This window comes from Dendropsophus ebraccatus, chromosome 3 (assembly GCF_027789765.1).
Source record: "Dendropsophus ebraccatus isolate aDenEbr1 chromosome 3, aDenEbr1.pat, whole genome shotgun sequence".
Classification (NCBI taxonomy): Eukaryota; Metazoa; Chordata; class Amphibia; order Anura; family Hylidae; genus Dendropsophus; species Dendropsophus ebraccatus.
The window spans coordinates 145558474-145586401 of NC_091456.1; the positions used below are offsets into that span (position 1 = coordinate 145558474).

The 27928-nt window shown below is 40.0% G+C and overlaps 1 protein-coding gene across 1 annotated transcript in view; it reads right to left on the reverse strand.

The window, feature by feature from the left end:
• EDIL3 (EGF like repeats and discoidin domains 3) overlaps nt 1-27928 on the reverse strand; it is a 485725-nt gene that overhangs the window by 67553 nt on the left and 390244 nt on the right. Inside the window, exon 8 of the mRNA XM_069962882.1 lies at nt 19406-19590. Coding sequence (XP_069818983.1) covers nt 19406-19590 — 185 coding nt within the window. The remainder of the gene's footprint in view (nt 1-19405; nt 19591-27928) is intronic.

Genomic DNA, 27928 nt, shown 5'->3' on the forward strand with positions numbered 1-27928 from the left:
AAGATGGCGGCTGGGTTTGACAGTAATTTGGTGAGTATACTGCACCACACTTCTGGGGTTGGAGGGACATGGGGAAGGGGGCCATTCACTTACATAACACACGTTACAAAGTTGTATAACTTTGTAATGTGTGTTATTTAGTGAATAATTGTTAAACGCCGCACTACCCCTTTAAGCATGAGCTGGTATTTGGGGGCTTGTCAGTGGCTGATTGAGTTTGTATCTTACAAAGCACTGGTAAATAAATATAAACACATTACTGCATTTATACTGTACCTACTAGAGATGAGCGAACCTCGAGCATGCTCGAGTCGATCCGAACCCAAACTTTCGGCATTTGATTAGCGGTGGCTGCTGAACTTGGATAAATGTGGCTATGTGGAAAACATGGATAAAGTCATTGGCTGTATCCATGTTTTCCAGACAACCTTAAAGCTTTATCCAAGTTCTGCAGCTCCCGCTAATCAAATACCGAACGTTCGGGTTCGGCTCATCTCTAGTACTCAGGAAAACTTGCTGACAGCAGGGCATAGGAGGATAACTCAGGAGTTTTGGTTTCATTTTGTTAGATTCTGTATATAAGTGTGCAATAAAAAAAATAAATAAACAGGAGTGATTCTCCAGAGATGAAGCTACTCAATCAACATAGGATGAATTTCGCACTCCGGATGAAGCTAGAGGATTGACTGGAGAAGATCGCAGACACGGAATCCAGTCAATCCTCTAGCTTCATCACCACTTACACCACAGATCATAACAAGTTAAAGCATATTTTACGGAAACACTGGCATATCTTGAAGTTAGACCCATTTATAAAAGACAGTATACCAGAAAAACCTCGGATAATCTATAGAAGGGCACCAAATCTTAAAAGCTTGTTAGCCCCGAGTCGGCTACGAAAACATACGAGAAAACCAACCGAAACAACCTCTCTGCCCAAGGGAATATACAAATGTGGGAAAACAAGATGCCTATGTTGCTCCTCATTGAAAGCTGGAATAAAAGAATTTAATAACAAAGAAGGACAAAAATTCCCCATAAAATTCCACTTGACATGCACTTTGAGTTACGTAATTTACGTAATAGAATGCCCTTGCATGTATCAATATGTCGGACGAACAACCCAACCCCTGCATTTGAGACTAAATGGTCACCGATTGAAGATCAAAAGGGGATTCATGAAACATGGATTATCCAGGCATTTCTCTGAAAAGCATAATTGCGACTATAGAAAATTAAAAAATTATCCCATCGATCATATTCCCACATATGTCAATAACAGATATGGGAGTCTTATTAGAAAAGAAATGTTTTGGATTTCAAGCCTGAATACACTCCTCCTACTGATTGAATAAGAAAATCCTCTTACTCCCTTTCACGTAACACACTAGAAGGGCATCCCTCCTGTCATATTCAAGAATGTTCAGAACATCTAAATGCCTTTCCACTAATCCAGACATTAATTAGCATTAAGGTGCGAAATGTTTCCATCAAATCCTATTACTACAAACCGAATACATTGGTCCCCAGGTCCATGACGCTCTTAACGGGCATAACAGAGGTTTAGGGCCATAGTCTTCCATAATTAGCCAGGAAGAAACAAGTCCTGTTCAGTTGGGAACTTATAGTTTAATCAATGATCCATACCGCTCCTTCCCCGAGAGATCCCGATCGGATCTATCTCCTGAGGCGATACGCCAGGGGAGCCGCATCATCGCCCACTCAAATGTTTGGAACAGACAAGGACCGGTAGCCGGGTCATCAATGAGAAGGATCCTTTGGACTGCGTTTTGATCAGGTCCAGTGCCGCAACACCGGAGTGCAAAATTCATCCTATGTTGATTGAGTAGCTTCATCTCTGGAGAACCACTCCTGTTTATTTATTTATTTTATTGCACACTTATATAAAGAATGTAACAAAACAAAACCTCCTGAATTATCCTCCTATGCCCCACTCAGGATACTGTCAGCATGTTTCCCCCTAATAGACACATAAGAAAACATCTGACAACCTGGGGACTTGAACCCAGGACCCAGCGGTCTAAGCCTGAACACTAGGCTTTGCGCCACATTGTAAGTTACCTAAGAGAAGAGAGTGGGAACTAGAAGTAGGTCATTCATAGCTGTATGTGTAAATGTATAATATGCTTAGACTATATTAGGATTTAGTAAATAACCACTGAGATTGAATCCAATACTGTTTTTTAATAAATGTGAAGAGATACATTGTAACCAATGACGGGCAGTAGCGGGAGACATATATGCATATATGTATGAGACATATATGCATTGTTTTTATTATCTGATGAAGGGGTATGCTACCCCGAAAGGTTTTTTATGAACATCATAATAAAGAATTTCAAGTGGCTTAAGACTACTACTCCCATCTTCCATTGAAAAGTTCATGAAAGAAACGCTCAGCGCCGAACGTCTGAAAACCCTTACACATCCTGCCTCGGATGAGTGGTGTTGCTTGTTGAAAAACATTTTTAAGTTAGTCACAAACAAAACAACTTGACATGTACACTTATTCCTTGAGTAGTACAACAATTTGCTAGGTTCTAGAAACTGACTTGATAAATCTAACGTTCAGCCCAGTGCAGATAGATAGATAGATAGATAGATAGATAGATAGATAGATAATAGATAGATAGATAGATAGATAGATAGATAGATAGATAGATAGGAGATAGATAGATAGAGATATTATACACAGAGGCTATGTTCACACAACGTCAAAAGAAGAGAGCAGGCGCCAGATATTTATATTCAAAAAGGCGTCTGTTATTAACTGACTGACTGAATGCATTGCATTGAAGTCAAAGGAATGACGGACGTCCAATGCACATAGTGTATAAAAGTACGGACGTTATCTACGCAGCTGTTATTAATAGGAAAAGTACATTGCATTGAAGAGGAAATCCTGGCCGGAATGTATACTATGTATACTGGCAGGGATTGAATAGCATCTCGATGTAAAAGAAATTAAATTCATCTGGCCAGTACTGCTGTCGTTCCCTACATACTGTAGCAAGATGACTGAGAACGCTGCGCCAAACAAGCTCTGCAACCCACAGCAATATGTCTGTACTTTATAAGATGGGAATACCCCTTTAATAAACACAGAAACCTAATTGATCCTTAGAGCTGCTTTAATGATTTTTACTCCGTATTATTTTTACTGCATGTTAGTGATTCACTCCCATTCATGCTATGCATTCTATTACCTGGTAAATAATGTGCAGGCTTTTCCAGACTTTGTACTTTATTCAGCTATTTTATTGTTTTATGTGGATATAGAATTAGTCATGTGGGAAATACTGAATGCAAAAGAAAAGATAAACCTGACAAATATTTTAACCGCCATCACTGCAGAATAAGAAAACTACAAATCACAAGCCTAAATAAATCATTGAAGGGCTTATAAAACATAACCACAGCTGGCTTATAAAACCATAAGGGCCACTTCACACTACAAATAGGAAATACAAAAATAGTAACCTAAAAGGAAACTGTAATATTGTTTAGTGCTGATATCTTCTGCATAACCAGACTGAAGGAAGAGAAAAACATAGCATGATTTATATTTATAAAAACATGAAGGTGACAGCTCTGAAGAGTCTCAATAGACATATCTACACCTTCACAGAGAACACAGCAACACTGCTGTACTGTAGCTATATTCTCTTTGAAGGCAGAGACTGACCAGCGAAGGACACATCCAAGAGACAATTAGAGATGAATGATATGAATCTGACAAATTCCGATTCGCAGCAAATCGAGCATTAAATTTGCCTTCTATCGATTCGCGTATTTACCAGATTTGCTTCACAAAACCACCACAATGGCGGTCGCACATATTAGCTTACGGGACTATCCATAATCCTTTATGCCCGTCCAATTGCTGAAAATCCCACTGTGATGTCAGCGACCCCCCCCCCCACCCTCTATTTAAGGGGATTTGCTTCCTGGAGATAGGGCAGAGAGGAGAGGATAGAAGGGTGGATAGTGGGTGGTTTTCTGTGGGAGCAGTGAAGCCATTGTCCAGTATACCAAGTTACTGGGTGACTGTTGTTCATTTTACCAAGTCACTGGGTGCTGGGTGTGCTTTATACCAATTCACTGGCTGCTGGGTGTGCATTATAGCAAGTCCCAGTTAACTTTGATGCCGTCAATTGCCGCCATACCGCTGATGTTCCACTGTGTCTTGCAGTAACATATTCCTTTTTAAAAAAAACAAAAAAAAAAAAACATTTTGTATATTTGATTTACAAATCTCTTCAAGGTATAAAATATACAAAGATTAGAATGAAAAAATGCAATAGGTTATTTAAACTTGACAAAGCTCTGTGGCGTGAAACTGTTGTGTTGCTTACGCTCCCGCACCTGTTCCACTCTTCCCCTCCCGATGGTGATTTGTGTCCAATAAACCTCTGAAGACCGCTTCTGCTTGTGAGTGCTTTGGATTTGTGTTTCTACCTGCTTTTGCCATATACAGCCTCCTTTTATTCCATTGCACCCCATCTCCAGGTCCACTGGATATTGCCTGTCTACGTACCTATCCATCTGTATAGCCTCATACACCTCTAGTGTGGGCTCTGCTCTCTACTGACTAGGTTATTTAAAGATGAACCAGGGACCCTAAACTCCAAGCCGAGCAGGAAGAACCTTGTTAAATGCTCAAGTCTCCCATTGATTTCAAAGGGGTTCGTTGCTCAAACAGTGCTTGGTTAGAGTAACAAGCACTTAAGCATTTTAATGCCTGCTCAACACTAATAACTACACTTTCACGTAAAGGTTCACTTGCTTCCAGATCAATCAGAAGTCTGCAATAGAGTTCATGTTCCTGAAGGAGTCTGTAACATGGATTTAGCTTAAAGGTATAAATGGTCAAAACAATGAAACAATGAAACTTTTTAAAATGTAAGATAATGCACTTGAAGGAAAGGATTTTTTTTTTTTTACAGTTCTTTTAGTGACTTTACAAGATTAGGAATTCGGGGAAGTTTAGCCTAAAAAAAAGTCAAGAGTGCAGCCAGAAAGTAGGGAGAATAGGGAAAGCTGGGCAAGTAACTAAGGGTATATCCAATAGGAAGAGGTAACTGGGCAAGATAACTAAGGGTATATCCAATAGGAAGAGGGAGATTGTGATCCCGCTTTATAGAGCTCTATTTAGACCTCATCTGGAATACTGTGTCCAGGTCTGGAGACCTCGCCTACTAAAAGATTTTAAAGAAATGGAGCTGGTTTAGAGAGGGGCTAAAAATAGTTAAAGGTCTTGTATAGCCCGGAGCAAAGAAAGATCTATGTTTGTACAAGTTAAAAGTCTGATTCAGATATTCATGCTTCTTTTTTAACTTCAGCATTTTAAGTATTTTGTGATATTGTGCATTAAGGAAATTTGAATCCCTAACCAAATATAAGAGTGGCTGCAGCTGGGCAACACACTGATGGGCCGGGTGGGAGAGCAGTATGCCGGGACCCGTGCAGCAAGGAGAGGTAATGTATACAGAACGGGAGCCGGGCGGCAGCAAAAGGGATTAAGGGGCCGGCAGAATTACATACACGCAGCGTTCGTTCAGTATGTAGTGACAGTGAACTGCCAGGAGATTTACGCTGTGAATCTGTACGTGTGAACTAACTCTTAGAGCGTTTTGGTTTAAGAGCTCACAGATTTTCAAAATTGTAACTTGGTTTAAGAGCATTGCTTTGGTTTAATAGCTCCCAGTGCTGGGAGGGAGCGTGAGTGGAGGAGGGGAATGTTCTGCATAGAGGGGTCTACAGCACTGTACTCTAACCCAGGAAGTCTCCCTCATCTTCTAAATCATGGCAGATTCACTTTAGGCTGGGGCTTACATCAGGGGACAGGACTGTGGAGGTAGTTTCTTCATAGCTGCAACCCCTTTCTTCTCGGACAGAGAGTGCTGCTTTACTGTGCCCACATATGTCCTGCTTATTCCTTCATGCTCCCTGCAGTCTCTGTCAGCAATTGTGTTTCCATCCTCGCCATTATGGTGATCTGCATCTTCATTTTGTATCTACAAACTGCTGCTGTTTTTTCAGGTTTATGCACTGACTATACATTATACACCACATGCTGATACCTATACTGAACAGTAACTTATACATCACATATTCAGCTGTTTCCAAATCTGCTTTGGTTTAAGAGTGGATTTGGATTACAAGCACGGTCCTGGAACACATTATGCTGGTAATCCAAGGCACCACTGTACATATATATAAATATATATATATATATATATATATATATATATATATATATATACAGTGGTGCCTTGGATTACGAGCATAATTTGTTCCAGTCCCGTGCTTGTAATCCAAATCCACTCTTAAACCAAAGCTAATTTTTCCATAAGAAATCACTGATATGCTGAGAATTGGTTCCACACCCCAAAAATAATGATTTATTATTCTGAATAACATGTAAAACTAATAAAACAAAGATTTAGAAACAGCTGAATATGTGATATAAGTTTCTGTACAGTATAGCAATCAGCATGTGGTGTATAATGTAAATTAAGTGCATAAACCTGAAGAAACAGCAGCAGTTTGTAGATAGAGAATGGAGCGTCAGATCCCATAATGCAGTAGTGTAGTACAACAGCTAGAATAGAGAAGCAGAGCTGCTGTCAGAGGTCTGTGTGGTCACATGACAGCAATGGAGAAGGGGTGTGTGTTCAGCATGAAGCAACCAGGACTGACAGGTATAGGGTGAGCACAGTATAGCAGCACTCTCTGTCTGGGGAGAGATTATCTCCACAGTCCTGTCCCCTGATGTAAGCCCCAGCCTTAAGTGGATCTGCTATGATTTGGAAGGTGAGGGAGACATTATGGGTCAGAGTACAGGACTGTAGACCTCCTCCACTTGCGCTCCCATCCAGCACAGGGAGCTCTTAAACCAAAGCAATGCTCTTTAACCAAGTGACAATTTTGAGCTCTTAAACCAAAATTCTCTTAAACCAAGTTACTCTTAAAGCAAGGTACCACTGTATATAAATTATTATTAGATTTAAAATATATGTGTGTGTGTGTGTGTGTGTGTGTGTGTGTGTGTGTGTGTTTTATACCCATTCTACTGTCAATTTTTTATTTTTATTTTGCTGTGTATGACCAAAGCCCAAGGGTGGGGAAGCTTCTCTGCTCAGCCTTCCAACTCGGCAATCCAACTTTGTTCCCATCTTCACAAGCAAATGTATATTAAAATTCAACATTTCTTTTAAGTAAGGCAAGGGCTGGATATCGCAAAAAATATTTTTATTCCTCAAATGAACTAATTAGTTGGCACTGGGATTTTGACTACTTTGGCTTCATGAAAGGGCAAACATGCTAAAAAATAAATAAAAAGAAATCAAGAATATTTTATTTTTTTCAATTTAGCTAAATGTCAATTCCCATTTCTAAGTGTTAAGAGCCAATATATGAATGTTCATTTTCCATTTACTATGATTAAATTGTGTCTTAGTGTGAATCAAATTTATAGAACAGGAATTGAAAAAAAAAATGTTTTTCATAGTCATAAGGCAGGAAGTTATGTTAAAAGGTCATAAGGACCCAAACTAGGGGATCTGTCAGCTGTAATTCACATTCCAAACTGCTAACACTGTTACATAGCTGTTAGGACAAGGAGACATGTGGTATCTTTCATATATCAATCTGTGCTTTCAGGATGTAGAGAAATGTTTTTATTCTCTGCTATAAAAAGTCAAAGAGACTGCTTAAGCTCCCGAATAGCTGCAAGCTGGAATGTTTCCTCTCTCCCCCTTCCCTCCTTGATTGACACCTGGAAGCAGGGTCAGGTATATGAGGAGAGAGTAAGGAGGTGTTACAGCTTGCTGCACTTCAGGTGCTCAGACAAGCCCATTTCATTCTTTTACTATATAATAATAGCATTGTTCTATGTTCTGGAAGCACAGACTGATATATGAAAGGTACCATGTGTCTCTTTTCCCTAATTGCTATAAGGTTTGGGCTGAAACAGGAGGCCATTGGGGAAAAGTACTCAGATTTGAGTTTATTGAGAAGGATTTGGTTTAGAAGAGGTGAGGAAAGGTAGTGACACATCACTTACCAGGGGATATGTAAGGTAGTGGAGTACGGGTAGAGCTTCAATTTCCTGCCAGAGACACTTCAGGCTACCCAAATTGCTTAAAGTGTCGCTGTCATTATAACTTTGAAAATCTTAATCAGGGGGTGTGATATAAAGCATGTTTGCAACTTACAAATATATTTTTTAGTTATCATGCTTTAAAACCAGGCTAAACTTACTTGAAAAAAAGAGATTAAACACAGGAAGTCCCAGCCAGTACAAAGAGTCACAGCTCAGTGGGCCCTTCAATCAACTGACTGCCTTCTCTGTGATTGCAGATGATCTGGACTTTCTGCGTTTAGTCTCTTTTTTCAACCAGCACAAGACTACAAAGTTGCCTTCAGGAGACTGGACCTGGATTTCAAGTACGTATTGCTACCCTGATAGTATACACAAAGCTTTAAGCTCTTGGGCCTCCGGTGAAAAGGCTCCCCATACACTGGGCCCTTTTACAAAATAGGGCTCCAATGTGAATGGTAATTCTGTACCTGCTATAGCTACACCCCTGTCCCTGAGCTTCACAAGGTGGTACCAGCCACTCTACACTGAGCTACTCAAGGTGGTACCAGCCATAGCTCAATGTCCCTTTTCTGTAAAGAAATGTGTTGTCTCCTTTTAGAGAGGTTTTATGAAAATATAACATCCATTTATTAAATATAGAAATAGTCTAGTGAGTAACACGTTAAAGAAAAACAATATTTCTGCTTCTTCAGAGATAGTGGCAAAGAAAAAAAAAGTTCAGAAATCACTGAGCACAGAAAAGTAGACAAAGTATCTTTCCCAGAATGCATGTGGGAATAGAAGTGACAAGCCAGTAATACAATTTCTAAGCAAAGAAGAACAACAGCCGCATCGTGGGAAAAGTAATAAAGCTTGCATTAAAGAAAGATTATATATTTTTTATAGTAAAGAGGATGATTAAGGTAATGCTTATCGCAAACGTAGTACAAAGACCAGTAAATCGCTTAATACTAAAGGGGGTTCCGGGTTTCTCAAAGAAGCAAAAAAAAACAAACAAACAAAAAAATTACTTACCAACTTGATACTACGGTATCTATTACTACTGACTAAACTAAAACAAACTATATTATATATGTTGGCGCTGCTCTTTTTACTTCGCTCTCTTTTAATCCTTAGATCTAGGATGGTGAACCTGCTGCCATCCAGCTATTGCAAAAGTACAATTCCCATCAAGCCTGGACAGACAAATCTTTAACTTTGGTTGGCTAGGCATAATGGGAATTGTAGTTTTGCAACAGGTGGAAGGCCGCAGGTTTCCCATCCCTGCCTACAGGCCCTGTTACACAGTACGATTATCGGGCCATAATCGGCCCGTCTAATAGAAGGCAACAATCAGTCGACATGAACGATGTCGGCTGATCGTTGCTGTCGCTTGTCTTTCAGCATGTTGAAAGACAAACGACTGTGATAGCAGTGATCTAATGCTGTTGCTCTGTGGAATAGGAGTGGCGGCAGCAGACTGCCGCTATCCTCTATGGGCTGCCCGGACGAGCTAGCGATCAGCCGCAGATCCCTGCCCTCCCTCCCCCCGCACTTACCCTAGCAGGGAACGAGGAGCTAACAAGTGCTGAGAGTGCTATTTTGCTCCTCCAGTCACCCCATGTAATAGGGGCTTAAGATAATGGAGGTAAATGAAGACATTTATCAAGTTTGTTTTTAAAACTGTTGTTATCTCCCCCGGTGTCTTCTCCACCAGATTATTGTTTGTTTGTTTGTTTTTTTATTCTTGAAGCTAAATGTTTTGGGGGAAAAAATGAAAAAGGATTTCTTCCCGATAAAAAGATTATCTGCAAAAAGAAAATATTCTGCTGTAGTATATTAACATTTAGACTTCTTCTATGTCCTGCAACTGTTCAGATCTCAGCCTTGTTTGTTTAATCTTCTGTCAGCAGGATAGACAGTCATAGGCTGCTGCAGTGATGTACAGTATTACACTATTGTTATATCCCTACAGTGTCCATAGGGATCACACCATCACACATGCATGTAAACAGAGATGCAGCAGAAAAGCTGAAAAGAAGAAACAGTGTGAATGTTATGAAGGGCATAACGAAGAAAGAATTTCTCCTTTTATGCTTCAAGAACCCCTTTAAATATGGACCTGTATGCAGGGAATGTTATACAACATTCTACAGTTATCTGATTCTCTTTGGCCGCCAGGGACTAACCTTAGTCTGCTTCCAATATTGCTTCAAAATCACATATAAATAAATGTTCTACACTGAGCAAAAATTAGATGCTGAGTATGACAGTGTTTCCAAGAAATCTATTTCTATTGTGTACCAAATATTTTTAAGGTTGAAATAATTCCTAGAATATAAAGAATTTATGCGCAAACTACATACATACCAAAAGAACGGGGAATAATCCAACTCTAGCGGTACATATGATACATTAAAAAAAATTCAGCTAAACTATTTGAAAAAAGAATGTCGTAATGAGAATTTCAGCTTACTCTACATTTATTCCCAGCCCTATTAGGTGTTCTCAATAAAAGCTAGCAGAAATTAATATATGGTTGTGATCATTGATTTTGATGTATTGCATGTTCTTGGAAAGGATGAAAAGGAAGTATCAATCAATACGACAGCCTCAAAGAGGTTTGCATTTTTTTTCTTCTTCAGCTACCTATCTTAAAATTGATTTTTTTTTTTTTACATTTATCAGATAAATATTAGTTTTCCTGCTCAGATAAACATTAGTGCATGAGATGATAGTTTGCAATATATATTAATAATAACAAGGTGTCAGCAGGTAACACAAATATTATATATATTTAACTTGTCGTGAAGAAGGCTTGTTCTGAATTTCAAAAATTCACAAATTAATAAAGTTTACAAATGTATTAGACCCCAAACTTTTTGTAATTTCACCCTTGCTCCTGTACACTGAGCGGTAATGTCCACAGCTTCATAAAATCCAATGTTAAAGCGTATCATTTCAGGGCCATTTTTTTTTTTTTTTAACATAAAATATCAACAGTTCAAGCGATTTTAAGAAACTCTGTAGGTTTTATAAACCAAAAGAGTTTCCTTCTAGACTGAAAAAGCAATCTCCCAGCCTCCCCCCTCACTTCAGAAGCAGCAGGATTTCTGTCTCCATTATGTGGCTATGGAGAGGGGAGGGGCTGTTAGGAGTGACTAAGCATGGAGCAGTCTTGGAAAGCACAACACCCTGCAATCTTCTCTCAGTAAGTTCATAGATAAGCACTGACCTTTCTGACCCCAGAATCCTGCGGTTTAGGTGCCCAGAGAGTCTACAAACAGCTGACCTTCATGTCACCTCTTCCTGCTCCCTCATCTCCCACAGCCCCTCCCCCCTCCATAAGGATAGAATGGAGAGAGCAGAGCCCGTCTTCACTGGCTTCTCTGTAATGAAGACGTGTTTGCCTAATAATGCACAGATAAGAAGTCAGGGGGGGAGGCTGGGAGATTGCTTCTTGAGTACAGAAAGAGGCTTTTTTGACTAACGAAACCTATTACAGAGTTTCTTAAAATCGCTTATACTACTGATTTCTGCAATAAAAAAAAAAAAATTACAGTTACGCTTTAACCCCTTAACGACATCGGGCGTATATTTACGCCCTGATGCCAGTAAGGACGTTCAGAGCGGGCCGCGCGGCGAACCCACTCTGAACCGCGGCGGTCCCGGGTGCCGCTTGTAGCCCGGGACCGTAGGTATTAGCAGGCACGGTCCGATCGCCGTGCCCGCTAATACAGTAATCAGATGCAGCTGTCAAACATGACAGCTGCATCTGATTACCGGATTCAGCTGTTCCCTGGTGTCTAGTGGCGGAGATCGCTCCTCCGGGATGTTATCTCGGAGGAGCGATCTCCGTTTCTGAAGCCGGCCGGGGACCGCTCCAAGATGGCGCCGTCCCCGGCTCGGCACTCATTTACTTCCGGCTGCAGCAGCCGGAAGTAAACGAGTGCCTATCTCATGGATCTCTGCAGCAAATCTATGCTGCAGAGATCTCTATGAGAGATCAGATCACTTATACTAGAAGTCACCCAGGGGGGCTTCTAGTATAAGTGTTAAAGTAAAAAAAAAAGTGTTGTTAATAGTAAAAAGCCCCCTCTCCTAATAAAAGTCTGAATCACCCCCCTTTTCCCAGGTTATAAATAAAAGTAAATAAATAAATAAATAAACAAACATGTTTGCTATCGCCGCGTGCGTAATCGCCTGAACTATTAATTAATCACATTCCTGATCTCGCACGGTAAATGGCGTCAGCGCAAAAAAATCCCAAAGTGCAAAATTGCGCAATTTTGGTCGCATCAAATGCAGAAAAATTGTAATAAAAAGCGATCAAAAAGTCGTACATGCGCAATCAAGGTACCGATAGAAAGAACATATCATGGCGCAAAAAATGACACCTCACACAGCCCCATAGACCAAAGGATAAAAGCGCTATAAGCCTGAGAATGAAGCGGTTTTAAGTGACGTATATTTGTTGACAATGGTTTAAATTTTTTACAGGCCATCAGATACCATATAAGTTATACATGTTACATATCGTTTTAATCGTAAAGACTTGAGGAACATATATAACAAGTCAGTTTTACCCCAGGGCGAATGGCGTAAAAACACATTTCCCCCAAATAAACAAAATGCATTTTTTTTTTCAATTTCACCATACTTTGAATTTTTTTCTGGTTTCGCAGTGTACTTTATGCAAAAATTCAGCCTGTCATTGCAAAGTACAATTAGTGAAACAAAAAATAAGGGCTCATGTGGGTTTCTAGGTGGAAAAATGCAAGTGCTATGGCCTTTTAAGCACAAGGAGGAAAAAACTAAAACGCAAAAATCTAAATTGGCTCTGTCCTTAAGGGGTTAATCTTTATTCGGCATTACAAAAATAAAATTTTATTTTTGTAATGCCGAATAAAGATTACCATTGGATTTTAAGAAACTGTGGACATTACCGCTTACCTCTGGGACTAATTTGGATGTTTCACAGGTTGTATACAGTCATGGCCAAAAGTTTTGTGAATGATACAAATATTGATTTTTACAAAGTCTAGTGCTTCAGTTTTTAAAATGGCAATTTGCATATACTCCAGAATGTTATAAAGAGTGATCAGCTTAACAGCAATTACTTGCAAAGTCAATATTTGCCTAGAAAATGAACTTTATCCCCCAAAACACATTTCAACATCATTGCAGCCCTGCCTTAAAAGGACCAGCTAACATCGTTTCAGTGATTGCTCCATTAACACAGGTGTGGGTGTTGATGAGGACAGGGCTGGAGATCAATCTGTCATGATTAAGTAGGAATGACACTACTGGACACTTTAAAAGGAGGCTGGTGCTTGGCATCATTGTTTCTCTTCTGTTAACCATGGTTATCTCTAAAGAAACACGGGCAGTCTTCATTGTACTGCACAAAAATGGCCTAACATGGAAGAGTATCGCAGCTAGAAAGATTGCACCTCAGTCTACAATCTATCGCATCATCAAGAACTTCAAGGAGAGAGGTTCCATTGTTGCCAAAAAAGGCTCCAAGGCGCCCAAGAAAGACCAGCAAGCACCAGGAACGTCTCTTAAAAGTGTTTCAGCTGCAGGATCGGGCTACCAGTAGTGCAGAGCTTGCTCAGGAATGGCAGCAGACAGGTGTGAGAAGCTTGGAGCAAGGCCTGGTCTCAAGGAGGGCAGCAAAGAATCCACTTCTCTCCAGAAAAAACATCAGGGACAGACTGCAAAAGGTACAGGGAGTGGACTGCTGAGGACTGGGGTAAAGTCATTTTCTCTGATGAATCCCCTTTCCGATTGTTTGGGAGATCTGGAAAACAGCTTATTCAGAGAAGACGAGGTGATCGCTACTACCAGTCTTGTCTCATGCCAACTGTAAAGCATCCTGAAACCATTCATGTGTGGGGTTGCTTCTCAGCCAAGGGAATCGGCTCTCTCACAGTCTTGCCTAAAAACACATCCATGAATAAAGAATGGTACCAGAATGTCCTCCAAGAGCAACTTCTCCCAACCGTCCAAGAGCAGTTTGGCGATCAACAATGCCTTTTCCAGCATGATGGAGCACCTTGCCATAAAGCAAAGGTGATAACTAAATGGCTCAGAGAACAAAACATAGAGATTTTTTGTCCATGGCCTGGAAACTCCCCAGATCTTAATCCCATTGAGAACTTGTGGTCAATCATCAAGAGACAGGTGGACAAACAAAAACCAACAAATTCTGACAAAATGCAAGCATCGATTGTGCAGGAATGGACTGCTATCAGTCAGGATTTTGGTCCAGAAGTGGATTGAGAGCATGCCAGGGAGAATTGCAGAGGTCCTGAAGAAGAAGGGTCAACACTGCAAATATTGACTAACTCATTCTAACTGTCAATATAAGCTTTTGTTACTCATAATATGATTGCAATTATATTTCTGTATGTGATAAAAACATCTGACAAACACACATAAAAACCAGAGGGCACCAGATCATGTGAAAATATAATATTTGTGTCATTCTTAAAACTTTTGGCCACAACTGTACAGCGACTGGGTGAGCTGACGCATCGTTCTGTCTGTAAATTTATTTGGCGCAGCCTGTACAAACATTGTGTGGCAATAGGGGTGCAATCTGAGTACTTCTGTATCCAAGCGTAAATCTGAATCCAAAACAAATCTAAATGATTTGACCTGGAATGCAATTTACAAGATTTCCTCACCTCTTAGGGTCCATTACATGGCCCGATATTAAGGAGAAAGCGAGCACCAACCTGTCAGAACTTCTTTTGCTTCCTGCTCTTTCCCGTTCACTGTTTGTGCTATTACACTTACAGACATCAAGCGGGAAGGAGTGAGACAATCTATTAGACAATCTCATACAATAGATATTTAGAAGAGATCATCGTCATCATTGTGATTTTAGAACATGCTGAAAGAAAACGATCAACCAATACAGTGCTTGTTGGTTGTTTGTAGCCTTTCAACATGCGCTATTACACAAAATGATTATTGGCTGGAGTGGCTGTTAATCATCCAAGTATGGCCAATAATAGTTTTGTGTAACAGGACCCTAAAAGGAGGGAAGCATTATTGTCTAAGTAATTTGGCAAATGTTAGTGCATCTCCAACATGGATGACATGCTAGGGAGTAATGATGAGCGAATACTGTTCGATCGAATAGATATTTGATGGAATAGTAAAGTATTCAATCTATCGAATATTATCGAATAGTTCGCCGAATATTCGATAAATATTCAATAAGCGTTCAAATCCCCCAGCTTCCGATTTTTACCTCCAAGTGGTCGAATAGATGTTTTTCAATAATCGAATACTTGTTCCCTTAGACTTTAATGGGATCGAATATTCGATCAAATATTCGAATATTCGGGAGATATTCATACGATATTCATATTTCACTTTTCGCTCATCACTACTAGGGAGGTTCCCAGAATGCAGTGGCTAGTACTGTACCTACCACAAAATCTGCCCTGGGAACCCAAAGCTTATTAAGGGTGCTAACACAAGCGACCAATGTGCAGCAGATCAGCAGCAGATTTGATGGTGCAGACTTATTGCTGTGTTCAGTTATTTACATCAAATCTGCTGAGTATCTGCAGCAGAAAATTCACTGCGATACAGTGTGTGAAGCTACCTTTAAACAAGGGCTAGCCTATCTAGTGCAAGTGCACAAAAAGTTACCATACTACAAATTACTGAAAAAGTTTATGTTATGAAACACACAGTGCTGTACATTAGGCTGTATAGCTGTATATACTGACCCTTGTCCACTGCCATCAGGCCTAAAATGGCCAAACAAGCATCAGAAATTATTCACAACTAAGTGCTTCCAGCTCCCTGCAATCTCTGTCTGGCTAAGTTCACACATAGTTCTTTTTAGGTAAAGAACAGACTCTGATTGCACTGGAATTAGCATCCGTTCTTTACAGCAGGGCGGTATCGTATCAAAGTCAATGCAATACCGCCTGGTGTATTCACATATCGTTATGTCAATGCTAGAGATGAGCGAACCGGGTTCAGGTTCGAGTCCATCCGAAGTCGAACGATCGGCATTTGATTAGCAGTGGCTGCTGAACTTGGTTAAATCTCTAAGGTTGTCTTGAAAACATGGATACAGCCAATGACTATATCCATGTTTTCCACATAGCCTTAGGGATTTATCCAACTTCAGCAGCCACCGCTAATCAAATGCCGAAAGTTCGGGTTCGGATAGACTCGAGCATGCTCGAGGTTCGCTCATCTTTAGTCAACGCCCATTCTTTAGAACAGCGTCCGGAAATAATAGCTGTTCACACAATATAATGTTTGGTGGCGGCCACACATTACATTGAAGTAAAGGGCTAATTGATTTTCAGGCCCGACAAGGCCCGCAAGTCAATGGTAAAAACAAAGAATGTTCCTGCAACCGATACAGAGGCATCGGCTGGAGGAACGTCTTTAAAGCAGCCAGCAGTTTAACACTGTTAAACGTTGTGTGAACATAGCCTCTAACTGCACTAGACAGAGATCACTGGAAGCCTGGGAGTAAATGACATAACTGTGCACCTCTACCATTAATATCTAGAGCAACCTTTTGAACATATATATTTTTAAATTCCTATTTCAACAGAAACACATATTCAAGAAAATCCCAACTTTATGAAATGTTTTTAAAATGACATTTAATCAAATCAAATTCAAGAATACTGTATTCACATTCTAGATTTGATATCTATCATTATTTCCATTAGAGTTGCCAGCACCTAGATTAATAACTTCCATACTGAAAAGACTACAGCTGTGTAAATTCTTTTCAAATGCAACCAACTTGTAATTTATCTACATAATTTATACAGAACTAGTAATTTCCAAGTAACAAATCCTAAGAAGAGCAGGTTTTATTTTAACAGCACAAAAGGAACGTGTCATTTAATAAACATTGCAAATAAAATCATTATTCTATGGTAGACAAAAAAAAAAAAAAAGCAACGCTTCTTTACTTAGAAGGAGCAAATGAATATGTGAAATGTACGATGCTCACAAATATATGCACTGTAAATAAACAGACAATCAAGGTTTGTAAAAACTTTCCGTTATGGATAAAAAGGAAGCACAGGTATTGCCAAATATTAATATTTCTATAGACAAGTTGAAGATCAACCACATGTGGTATTTACTAAAAACCCTGTGTAGTATAGAAAAACTTACTTTGGACATTCCATAGTTCAAGTAAACATTCTTATTTTTAACTGATTAACAAGATTTTCAGTCAACCATTCATGACAACGACCATGCTTGGATAACTGTCTTGATTATAAAAAGTTGTTAAAGCTTTGTCATAGCTATGTTCAAATTTTGTTGCAGTCTACACATTAGTAACCAATTAGTAATCAAAAATGGATGCCAACACATTTTCCGAGGTGTTGTCGGTCGGCCCTTTAACTTTAAAGAGGTAATCCGAAAAATAAAACTATTCTCAATTTAACCCCTAGCTACAAAACACACCTGTTTCTAATAAACATGGTTTAGCTATTCTGACCTGCATGTCCACTCTCAGATTGCATTCACCCTTCTCAGCTTCCACCTTATCTTTGCTCCCCCTCCCCTCCCCTCAGAGAAAGGGGACACATGACCTCCGTATAGTGGCAAAGCTACCATAGAGGCAAAGTAGGCAGCTACTATGGGGCCTGTGGGGGAGGGGGGCCCAGGGATGCACAGGGAAAATAAGAGCTGTCCTGTGTCTTTCTGCTTAACCCCTTATGTACTGCAGTGTATAGGTGACCCAGTGTTCACTTACACGCTGCAACACAAAAAAAAGGCTTAATAGGCAGAGGAAAATGAGATCTCTGCTTCACTGCTCTGATAACCCCTGATTCTGTTCTCCGGCTGCTGCAATCAAGTAGGAAAATGTGCAGAGCTCTATCCAAAGGTCAAGGGTTATTAGTGCAGGAGCAGTGAAACAGAGATCTCCTTGTCTTCCTTTTTAACTTTTTTTTGTGTAGCAGCACGTAAGAGAACATTGGGTCACTCATACACTGCAGTACATGAGGGGTTAAGCAGAAGGTTGTCTGCTCCTGCTCCTACAGTATGTATGTAACCATAAGGGCTCCTATTGGCCCTTATAGTTTAAATACAGTGGACTGATAGAACAAGCAGCCATTGGCTCGCTGCTCTGCCAGTAACTTTTGCAGCTGCAGGCAGGATGCTGCCTCTGGTCACAGTAGATTTAATTTTCTGGCCACATTACCAAGCCCATATATATATAGTGTTTTGTGTTATGCTAAAGGGAAGGGAGCCCCTTACAGTTTTTTGCTATGGGTCCCCATGAATCCTAGCTATGCTCCTGCCTCCTTCTCTTCTCTGGGCCTGGTTGGCTTTACTAAGTGTGAGTATACCACCAATATGCTTTAATTATTATTATTATTATTATTATTATTATTATTATTATTATTATTATTATTATTATTATTATTATCATCTTTGCCTAAATCACTTAAATGCACAGAACATCTTTAAATGTCAGTCTTTTTTCTGGACATATTAAAGGGGAACATACTGTATTATCACTGAGTCTAACGTACAAAGTCAAAAACTCAATGCACTTGAATTGTATAAAAATATGGGACTCTTTGCTGATCTACAACCTTCTTGTCTGATGGGTGGGCAGGCAGGATCAGCAAGACTCATGGTCTGTTTACACGGAATGATTATTGTTCAAATCTGCGTGATAACAATCAGATTTAAGCAATTATATGCTTGCGCAAATACAGCTAACAATCAAACGAGAAATCGTTCATCGTGATCTTTCAACATGTTCTCAAGTCATCGATGGTCGCTCATTGTTAATTTGCAGATCGCTTTGTCTAAACAGTTTTTCATTCACCCTAGTGTGTGAGATGGCCTTAAGTGATCTTGAAGCTATCATAAAAACAATTTTTTCGAACGATTTATCTCTTTGTCTAAACGCTGATCAACATTGTGCTTCAAAATCATGTAAACGGACAATAAGGAGGCATGACAATTTATCATGACTGCAGGCAGGTGTGTACCTAACACATGGTTTTAAATAAAAGTGGAACAGCAGTCTCTGAGATATGGCAAATAACTCTTCATAAACTCCTGGATGCGTCTTCCCCAATAAAATGTCATTTTGTAGACAATTTAATGCAAAATTGTCTTTATTGTACGTACATGGGAAATCAACCATCCTGAGTTACCTAACACAGACATTCACATTTTGGGTCTTGGCATAAAAATATTCTCGCTGAAAAAAATTGGTAGGACTGGAAAAGATCATAGACATCCAACAACAGAAAAGAAAACAATTACCTGTAACCACTGTGACTGATCGCTTCTTCCAGAAGTCCAAGCATTCACCTTGCCTTGTTTATCTAGCCGAGCTTTCCTGGACTCCCAAGTGAACATGTCCATGTTTAACGTTCTGAAAACGCTGGAGGCTGTGAGTTGGTAATCTTGTATATGTCCTGATTTCATTCCTAGTGGTTCCGAGCAGCCTGTAAAAGCATCAAGCAGAACAGATGATAACAATGGCTTACAAGAAAACAAACATATTTGCGTTCTTTAAAATCTATGAACTCTACTGGGAGACAAGGGGGGTTTATTGCAGCGGGAGAGCAGATTAAATGAAATGAAGTATTTTCTCTAGAAGGACCCTGAGATGGTGAATATGAAAAGGCTTAATCATAATTGCCTCAGGAAAGAGTCTATATAAAATCAGCCACTTCCAAAGTACCACAATGCAGGCTCCTGAACAATGATGCTTACAAGGATTTTCTGAAAAATATCACAGTTTTTTCTTTTTCATGTAGTCTGGAACTAGAAATTTTTCTACTTAGCTGTACACAGTTGTGATTTTGCTTTGTTTCAACCTTATACAGAAACTGAAAACAATCAGTGCCATATCTTGCTTGCACATTAAACTAAATTTTTTTTATATATATCATGTATAACATGAATTGTATATTTTAGATGCTTATTATACACAGGACATGTTTGATTGATTTGAAAAAAAAAAAAAAAAAAAAAAGCTTCAGAAACCAAATAAGGTATTGCAAAAACTTAAGAAGCAAATTATCAATCAAGAACGTTTTTTTTTTTTAAACCGGCATACTCGTGTGCTCCCCCACTTGCCCTGCTGAAAAGAGGCCACACCTCCTCCCTATTTTGCTGTGCCCCCCCCCCCCTCCAAGCTCATCACATGAATCACATGAGCTGGGCATACACCACAGAAATGGTGCAGATTCTTGCTCAAGCCAGAGGTGTATTTCTTTGTTAATGGATGGGGGGGTTGTATTTTTGAATGAGCAGGGATTAGAGATGAGCAAGTACTAAAATGCTCGGGTGCTCAATACTTGAGACAAATATTTCCAGATGCTCGGGGGCTCGTTTCGAGTAATAAACCCTGTTGAAGTCAATGGGAAACTTGAGCAGGGGATCAAAGTTCTGCACAGGGAAGGTTGACTGAAAACCAGGAAACCTCAGAAAATGATGAAAACAACACAGAACTGGACAGGAAACAGCAGGGACAGCATGCACAGTGAGGATGGGTATAGCTGAACTAAAGATCCCAGCCAGCCAAGAGAATGTCAGCAAAAGGACAAATTGACTACTGACAGCTGCACTACAAGTCCAAGCCAATAGCCAAGATTAGCCAAAAAAAAAAAATTTTTTTTTAAATTCTAAGCCCTTAGGAGGACTGTTGGGTTCTTTGTGTCGGATTCCTGCCTAATCGCACACTAATTTCCTGCCTAACACTCTCCCTGACAGACAGCAGCTCTCTCCCTATGCTCATCCAGCCTGCATCTGAAGCGAGCATCTGAAGCGAGATTCTTATATGCCCAGGTGATCAAATCTGCCCAGCCAATCGCTGTTATCGACATGTAGGGTTCCCACGTGATGCTACGAGCTCCCAAAGACTCTCCTGCATGATGATTGGCTGAGAAAAAGCCGCCAAACATGTAGGAAGAGGAAAATGCCATTGTCTCGAGTATCGCAAGATGCTCGTCCGAGTAATAAGCACCATCAGGTATCCTAATACTCAAACAAGTACCAAGCTCGGACGAGCATGTTCACTCATTACTAGTAGGGATTGATTATTAACAAAAAGTAAAAATTAAAGTCAAACTATATTGTATGCGTGTAGGTACAGAGCTACATTGTATGTACAGTAAATGACCAAGCCACAGGTGTAAATTTGAAATTATCTTTGGGCCACAATGAAAACCTTAGTCTGTATACTGTAAATGTTTCCACATATTTTGTTTCTTTTTTTCCCTTTCTACATGCTTCTTGATTATATGTTTAGTCTTCCTTATTGTATAGGACATTCAAAGCAGCTCATTCAAAGGCTTGCCACCTATTGAAGCAAAAATTCAGGTCAATGCTTCACTAATTGAGGAATCCTTGGAATCTGAGGATTTAATAGACAAGCCAGAATCTCTTTCAAAAGGGAAAGTTACCCATCTGTATATGACAGGCAAGCTTTGTTTCTACTGATAGAGAGCTGCTTTGCATATCCTTTTAATTTTTTTTTTTCAATTCCCAATGAATCATAAATGGCTTCAGTGCTCTCCTTAAGAAGAGACATTACACATACAGTCCAAAGTAAATGGTTATTCTGCTAGTCAACCAGCACCCCGCTCTGTACTAAAAGGTGACAACCCCAAAACAGCTCTTTACCGATGGGTAGCTTTATCTTTTACGAGAGATTTTCGATCAACTTTCTTTAGGTAAAAATACAGCCGTATTTTGATAATTACGGCTGTAAATGATGATAATCATTATTTATGGACGTATTTTTGCCTAAAAAAATGTTGTGTGAACATACCTTCAATAATCCCCAATGTCAAAAGAATCAAGCATTGACTTGACTAGATATTACCTTAAATAGGTAGCACCAGAGAGTAAGATAGTTTCCTTCCAGGAGCTGGTTTGCATATGTTTTTTCCCCAAAGTTTAAATGAATAACCTGCCTTCATGCCTTTTAGTGCCCTCCTTATAGGGAAACATCACCAATTCAGTTGCACCAATTGTATATAAACGTGTTATGATTATTCTGCTTATCCTAAGTATACAGGCTGCAAGGACCTTAAATGCTGCTATGAGTCTTCTAGTTATGGCTCTGATTATATAAATCATATTTTCTCAGTTTTATATCACACATTACAATAATTTTTAGTAATAGCAAAGATATTATTGCAGTGACAGCCGATATGTTGTGACTGAAGACTAAAACATCTAGAAATTATGCTTGACACACATACTAGAGTATAGAAACAGTAAATTATGCACAATGCTATATGATATAATGGAGCCCTACCGAACACATAAAACAATGGTCTACTGCCCTTTCTGTTGGATTAAGCTGCTGCTCAAAAGAGCGCATATAAATACTGGACATGTCTTCTGTACTACTACTACAATTTCCTGAGGTCACTGTATATAGTTCAATCCATTAAATCACCTTTTGGGTTTAACAGTATCTAAAGAAAGTCATCCATTGTAATCAACTTAATATAATATGGGTTCCAATGGATCAGCTGCTTGTGCTCAACGACACCTTGAGCTTTGGGATGTAATTTGTTTCTTAAACGTACTGTCAGATTGTACTAAAAACCGAATCACTCAGATTCTCCGCAGATCAATATTGTAAATAACGAAGGTACAAAAACACGCTGTGTGAGACAGAGGCTAGTACTGCCAATTGGCTAAGTCTTCGCTGTGGTGGGCCAACAGTACAATTACATATGTAAAGCTATAGCACTGACTGAACAAATAAAGTCTTATTGCACAGTAATTAAAATTTGATGATTTAGGAAGTACATAACTATAAGCTGGAACATCAGACCTACTGCACTCAAATAAGGTTACATTTAGAGAATAAATACAAATTAAGTAATTAAATTTTGACTTCAGCCACAGGAACAAGGTATAAGGTCTGGTTAAGATGCAATATTTTTGTCAGCAATTGGTTTTCATTATTGATGAGCAAAACTCTAACATTCATTTTAGGAGGTTTTGTTTGCTCTAGCCGTTATATTAGGTTCCGCAGCTCATATAGATTTGGTCCTACCGTCGCAGGGCTAAGTGTGATGTGTCTGGCCCAGTGAGTGTAAAAAGTGGCAATACACAGTATGGCCAGATAGTAAGTTGCAATGCGCTGTCCAATGTACACTCACAGAGCCGAGACAGAGCACCTCGGCCAGTGTGCATCCTAGTGTCCACTGTATGTATGTATAGAGTGACACCACTATTACCTTTATTATAAGTCTGAGAGTAAGTGCCATTTCTAAGTTTTCTGCTGCCAGAGGCAAATTTCAGATGGCTTCCCCATCGCAAAACCTTGCACGCCCACCTACCCCTGCTGACCTTTTACATCATCACTGGAGTTAAATTGTGTATGTGTCTAAGCGTTTTTCTGCCTGCTAACTGTTTGGAAATTGGTTTGTTAGGTCAACTCCAGGTTTATCAATCCTGGAAAACGCAACCCAGCAATAGTTACTTTCTCTATTGCCCAGCCTATAAGCACCCAGACCTATAGTCTCTTCAGGTTCTTCTCTACCAATAGGGGACAGCCCTAAAGTCAATACGTTAAGGTGCAAGTCTTCCAAGCCCTGCAATCCACAGAGAAAGTGTCACGTCCGTAGGGGAACAGTGAGCCCTAACTGAACCCAGCCCCCTGTCTCTACCTACTTGGACGTACTGCCCTAGATGGCAGACCCCAACTGGACGGCAGTCCCTACGCTGCTAAGTGCAGGGCCAGACAAGGAAAAAAGTCAGCAGTCCAAGTCAAACCAGCCAGGTACGTATAAACCACAAATCAGAACCAAAATCACAGTCAGAGAACAAGCCAGAGGTCAAATCCAAGATAGCAAAACAGTACAAAATCACAATACAAAGGGAATACCGTTTAAACAGGCCAAGGTCAGAAACACTGTCAGGAGCGAGGTACAAAATCAGATAACAAGCCAAAGTCAGGTAACAATGCAGAGGTCAGGAATACAGGGAGTCAGAACACAGAGTAATGCTGGTGTAGTAAGGCAAGGCAAAACTATCACTGGCAGCTATGGAACCTCAGCTGCTTGTTTAAATCCACCGCCCCTGATTTGCATGAAGCGCCTGGCAGCTCGCGATTGGCTCTGTGCTCCTGCATACCTTCGCTTCTGCCCCCTACCTCTGATAGGCTGCTTATCTGCAGCATCAGCCGGCTAGGCGTGTATGGGAATGTCAGCCTGCCTCTGCCTCTCCAGCACTGCAGAGCAACCAGGTAAATACATGACAGAAAGGCTTGAATGAGAGCTTTCATCACCAGAAAGTGGTTGGAGAAGCTTTCTCTTTTTGCTGATGTGCCCTGCTGCAAACTCACTAGGACCTAAGGATTAACAGACGGCTGGTTTTCCCAGTGTTCCTCCTGGGGTTCATGGTACTGGACATGCCACTCTGTGTACAGTACTTGTCACAGCATTGACAGATTTCTTCAGACTGTTATACATAAAACGTAACTGACTCCAAAGGTGCTAGAACCCCCTGTAGCAGAATGCTGTGGATACTGGACAGAGCCTTTTTAAATAGTCCACTAGTAGGCCCAGGTATCTGTATAACTTAGTCTACCTGCTACAGCAGTGATTCCAGTCACCTTGAAGGGCACAAGTGACAAATTGATTTCTCAGGGTAAAAATGCACCTTGTGAACAAAGCTATTGTATTGACTATACTGTATCTTCAAGAAACTGTTTAGTTAAGTTATTTGTTCTGCAACTACCGCTGGCTCTCCTAATTTTGGCTCTGCACCAGGGGGTAAGTAAATACAAGCGTATATTGGATTCCACTTGAACTACCACTTCGAGCCCCGTGATAAGTGCCACAGTGGTACCACAACATCTAGCTCCTAGTATAAAAACTGCAGTTCCTGGGTTACCACAATTAGCAATGCAGACACCTGTTCAGTTTCTCCTAAAAATCTTGGGAATTGGTTCGTTGATCTCTAGTTCTCATTTTAGTCAGTATTTCAGCAAAAACTAGAAATGGGTGTAACACAGAAAAAAAGGCAATTTTTTTTCCATCATAGTTTTAGTGTTTGTTCAACTGGTTTTAGCTATGAATATTGACCAAAATAAATGATGGACATTTATTAAGACCAGAATACTGTACTTGTGCATTGTTCTTAAATTAAGCCTTGTCCCCATTTATCCTGCCAGATTTACTAGGAGGGGCACTTCTTTTAGTAAAGGGGTACTTGTGCCTGATGCAGATTGGGCACAAAAATGTACACCTTTTTCGGAGCATGCGTAGATTTCTGCCATGATTTCTGTCTGTTTCCAGGCGTAAATCATGATAACCATAAGACCATGGAAGACGAGCGAGTGATACGCTACGGAAAAGGAGCAGAATTTTGCGCAAACTAAGTGGTTTGTGCAAAAATCTGCACCCTTTCCATGGTGTACGCCAGGAGCACAATTAAATGTGCCCCTCTGTGTGAACCAACCGTAATCAACGGAACAGTGCAAAATTTGATATTCCTTTTCTATGTATGGTGTTTACAGTCGTAAGTCAAATACAAGCCTATTGATGTAGGCAAGTTCATGAAAATAACATTTATATGAGAAAAAAAAAAAAAAGTATGAAACAATTTATAGATTACAATGCCTGGTCAGTATAATTATACATGAGTAAATATTCTGTGTATATCTGTTACTTATCCAATTCTAACCAACGGCTGTGACTCTGGAAATATCCCAATCGCCAGCACTATACCCGACTGTTTGGCCATCTGGCCAGCCCTCTCTGTACTTATAAGTGCTATTTCTATCCAGCTGATATCTACAAATGTGATACACTTATGAAAGATAATAATAATGAAGACAAAGAATATAATAAACTTTTAGCTTTACTGCTAAAATTTAGATATTAAATTTGTCACACGCACTCACCAGGTAACAGGTGGAACAGCATCAACCACTGATTTATCCATCTAGTTTCATACAAAAAGAAAAATACATAGTGTAACGAAGAAGCCAGTAACAAAGTTTCTGTACTTTGCGTATGATCAGATTTAACTAACATTGACGTCAGAGTTCCTGAACAAATATAAACTGCTTTTTACCTAATACACCGAGTTTGATACTTAGCCTGTCTTTTTTAAGCATATGTTGGACGAAGACTTGTAAATAACTTTTTCATGGTCGAGATGCAGTGGAGGAAAATGTAGAGACGTGCAAGCTGACCCTTTAAATAAGTGAAAAAGGGCACATGTGACCCCATGTAGGGCAGAATATAAAGTACATGAGAGGAAGCATGGCAGAAGTCAAAAGCAGAGGGTGATAAATAGAACAGCACGGCGATGGGAGACATCCATCAGCAGAAGTAGGGAGCAGAGCAAGGAACCATGTACTTTTTAACTGCTGCTCCTTCGTTACTACCTGCCCATGGCACAATACAACATGAGACCTCTCATGATTAGAGATGAGCGAACCTGGAGCATGCTCAAGTTTATCCGAACCCGATCGTTCGGTATTTGATTAGCTGGGGCTGCTTAAGTTGGATAAAGCTCTAAGGTTGTCTGGAAAACATGGATACAGCCAATGACTATATCCATGTTTTTCACGTAGCCTTAGGGCTATATCCAACTTCAGCAGCCACCGCTAATCACATGCCGAATGCTCGGGTTCGGATGAACTCGGGCATGCTCGAGGTTCGCTCATCTCTACTCATGATGGCTTTGCTGGATGATGACAGACAGGATTGGCACCTGTCAAATCATTTCTATTGACCACAGCATATATAGGGTTAATATAAACAATATAGAAGCAAAGAGGAGAAATGACCCGTTACCGCTGTAGAAAAAGTCAGTTTATTTCATAACTTCTATGTGGCAAGGAGGGAGAGAAAAACAGGTGAGACTTTCCCTACAGCAATAATGGGTGCATGCTTCTCCATATATATATATATATATATATATATATATATATATATATATATATAAATAAATCAGAAGAAAACCGCAGCACAGCATATTACCTATACCGGGTGGTCGCTGCATTCATTCTGAATTTCTCATATATATATATATATATATAAATATATATATATATATATATATATATATATATATGATTTATATTTTGATTGAGTCTTAACAACCCTGAGCTGTTTGTCCAATATCGTATACTTTCTGGACCCATAGTCCGACATTGGAGCCCAGGTATACTGTATTGACATCAGTGCTAGATCCCTATCTCTACAAGATCTATCGGATTAAACTGCCAGGACTGGATAAAAGTACAATTCCAGCATCCACAAGCCAGTATCAGCTGCAAAATACAGGTAATATCCACTGAATATGGAGAGGAATCAGCTCTTGACCCTGCTCCATATCCCTAGTGCAAATCCAACATTCATGTGGAAATGAGGTAAGAAATATTTATATATATATACAGTGTATATACAGTGTGTGTATATATATATATATATATATATATATATATATGATCTACTTTACACAACTGTCCTTTCTAGAGTTTTAAATTGCTTTAAAAAATTGCCTTTAAAGGGAACCTGTCACCCCCCGTGCCGGGGTGACAGGCTCCCGACCCCCCTTTAGAGCCCCCTATACTCACCTAATCCCGCCGGGTCCCGCTTCTGGAGGTGGTCGGGTGATGAAGATCTCAGCCGCTGCAGCCCGGCACGTGCGCTGAGAGATGAGTCCAACGCTCATAGAGAATGACGGAGCGCTGGACTCTCCTGTCATTCTCTATGGGTGTTGGACTCATCTCTCAGCGCGCGCGCCGGGCTGCAGCGGCTGAGATCTTCATCACCCGACCACCTCCAGAAGCGG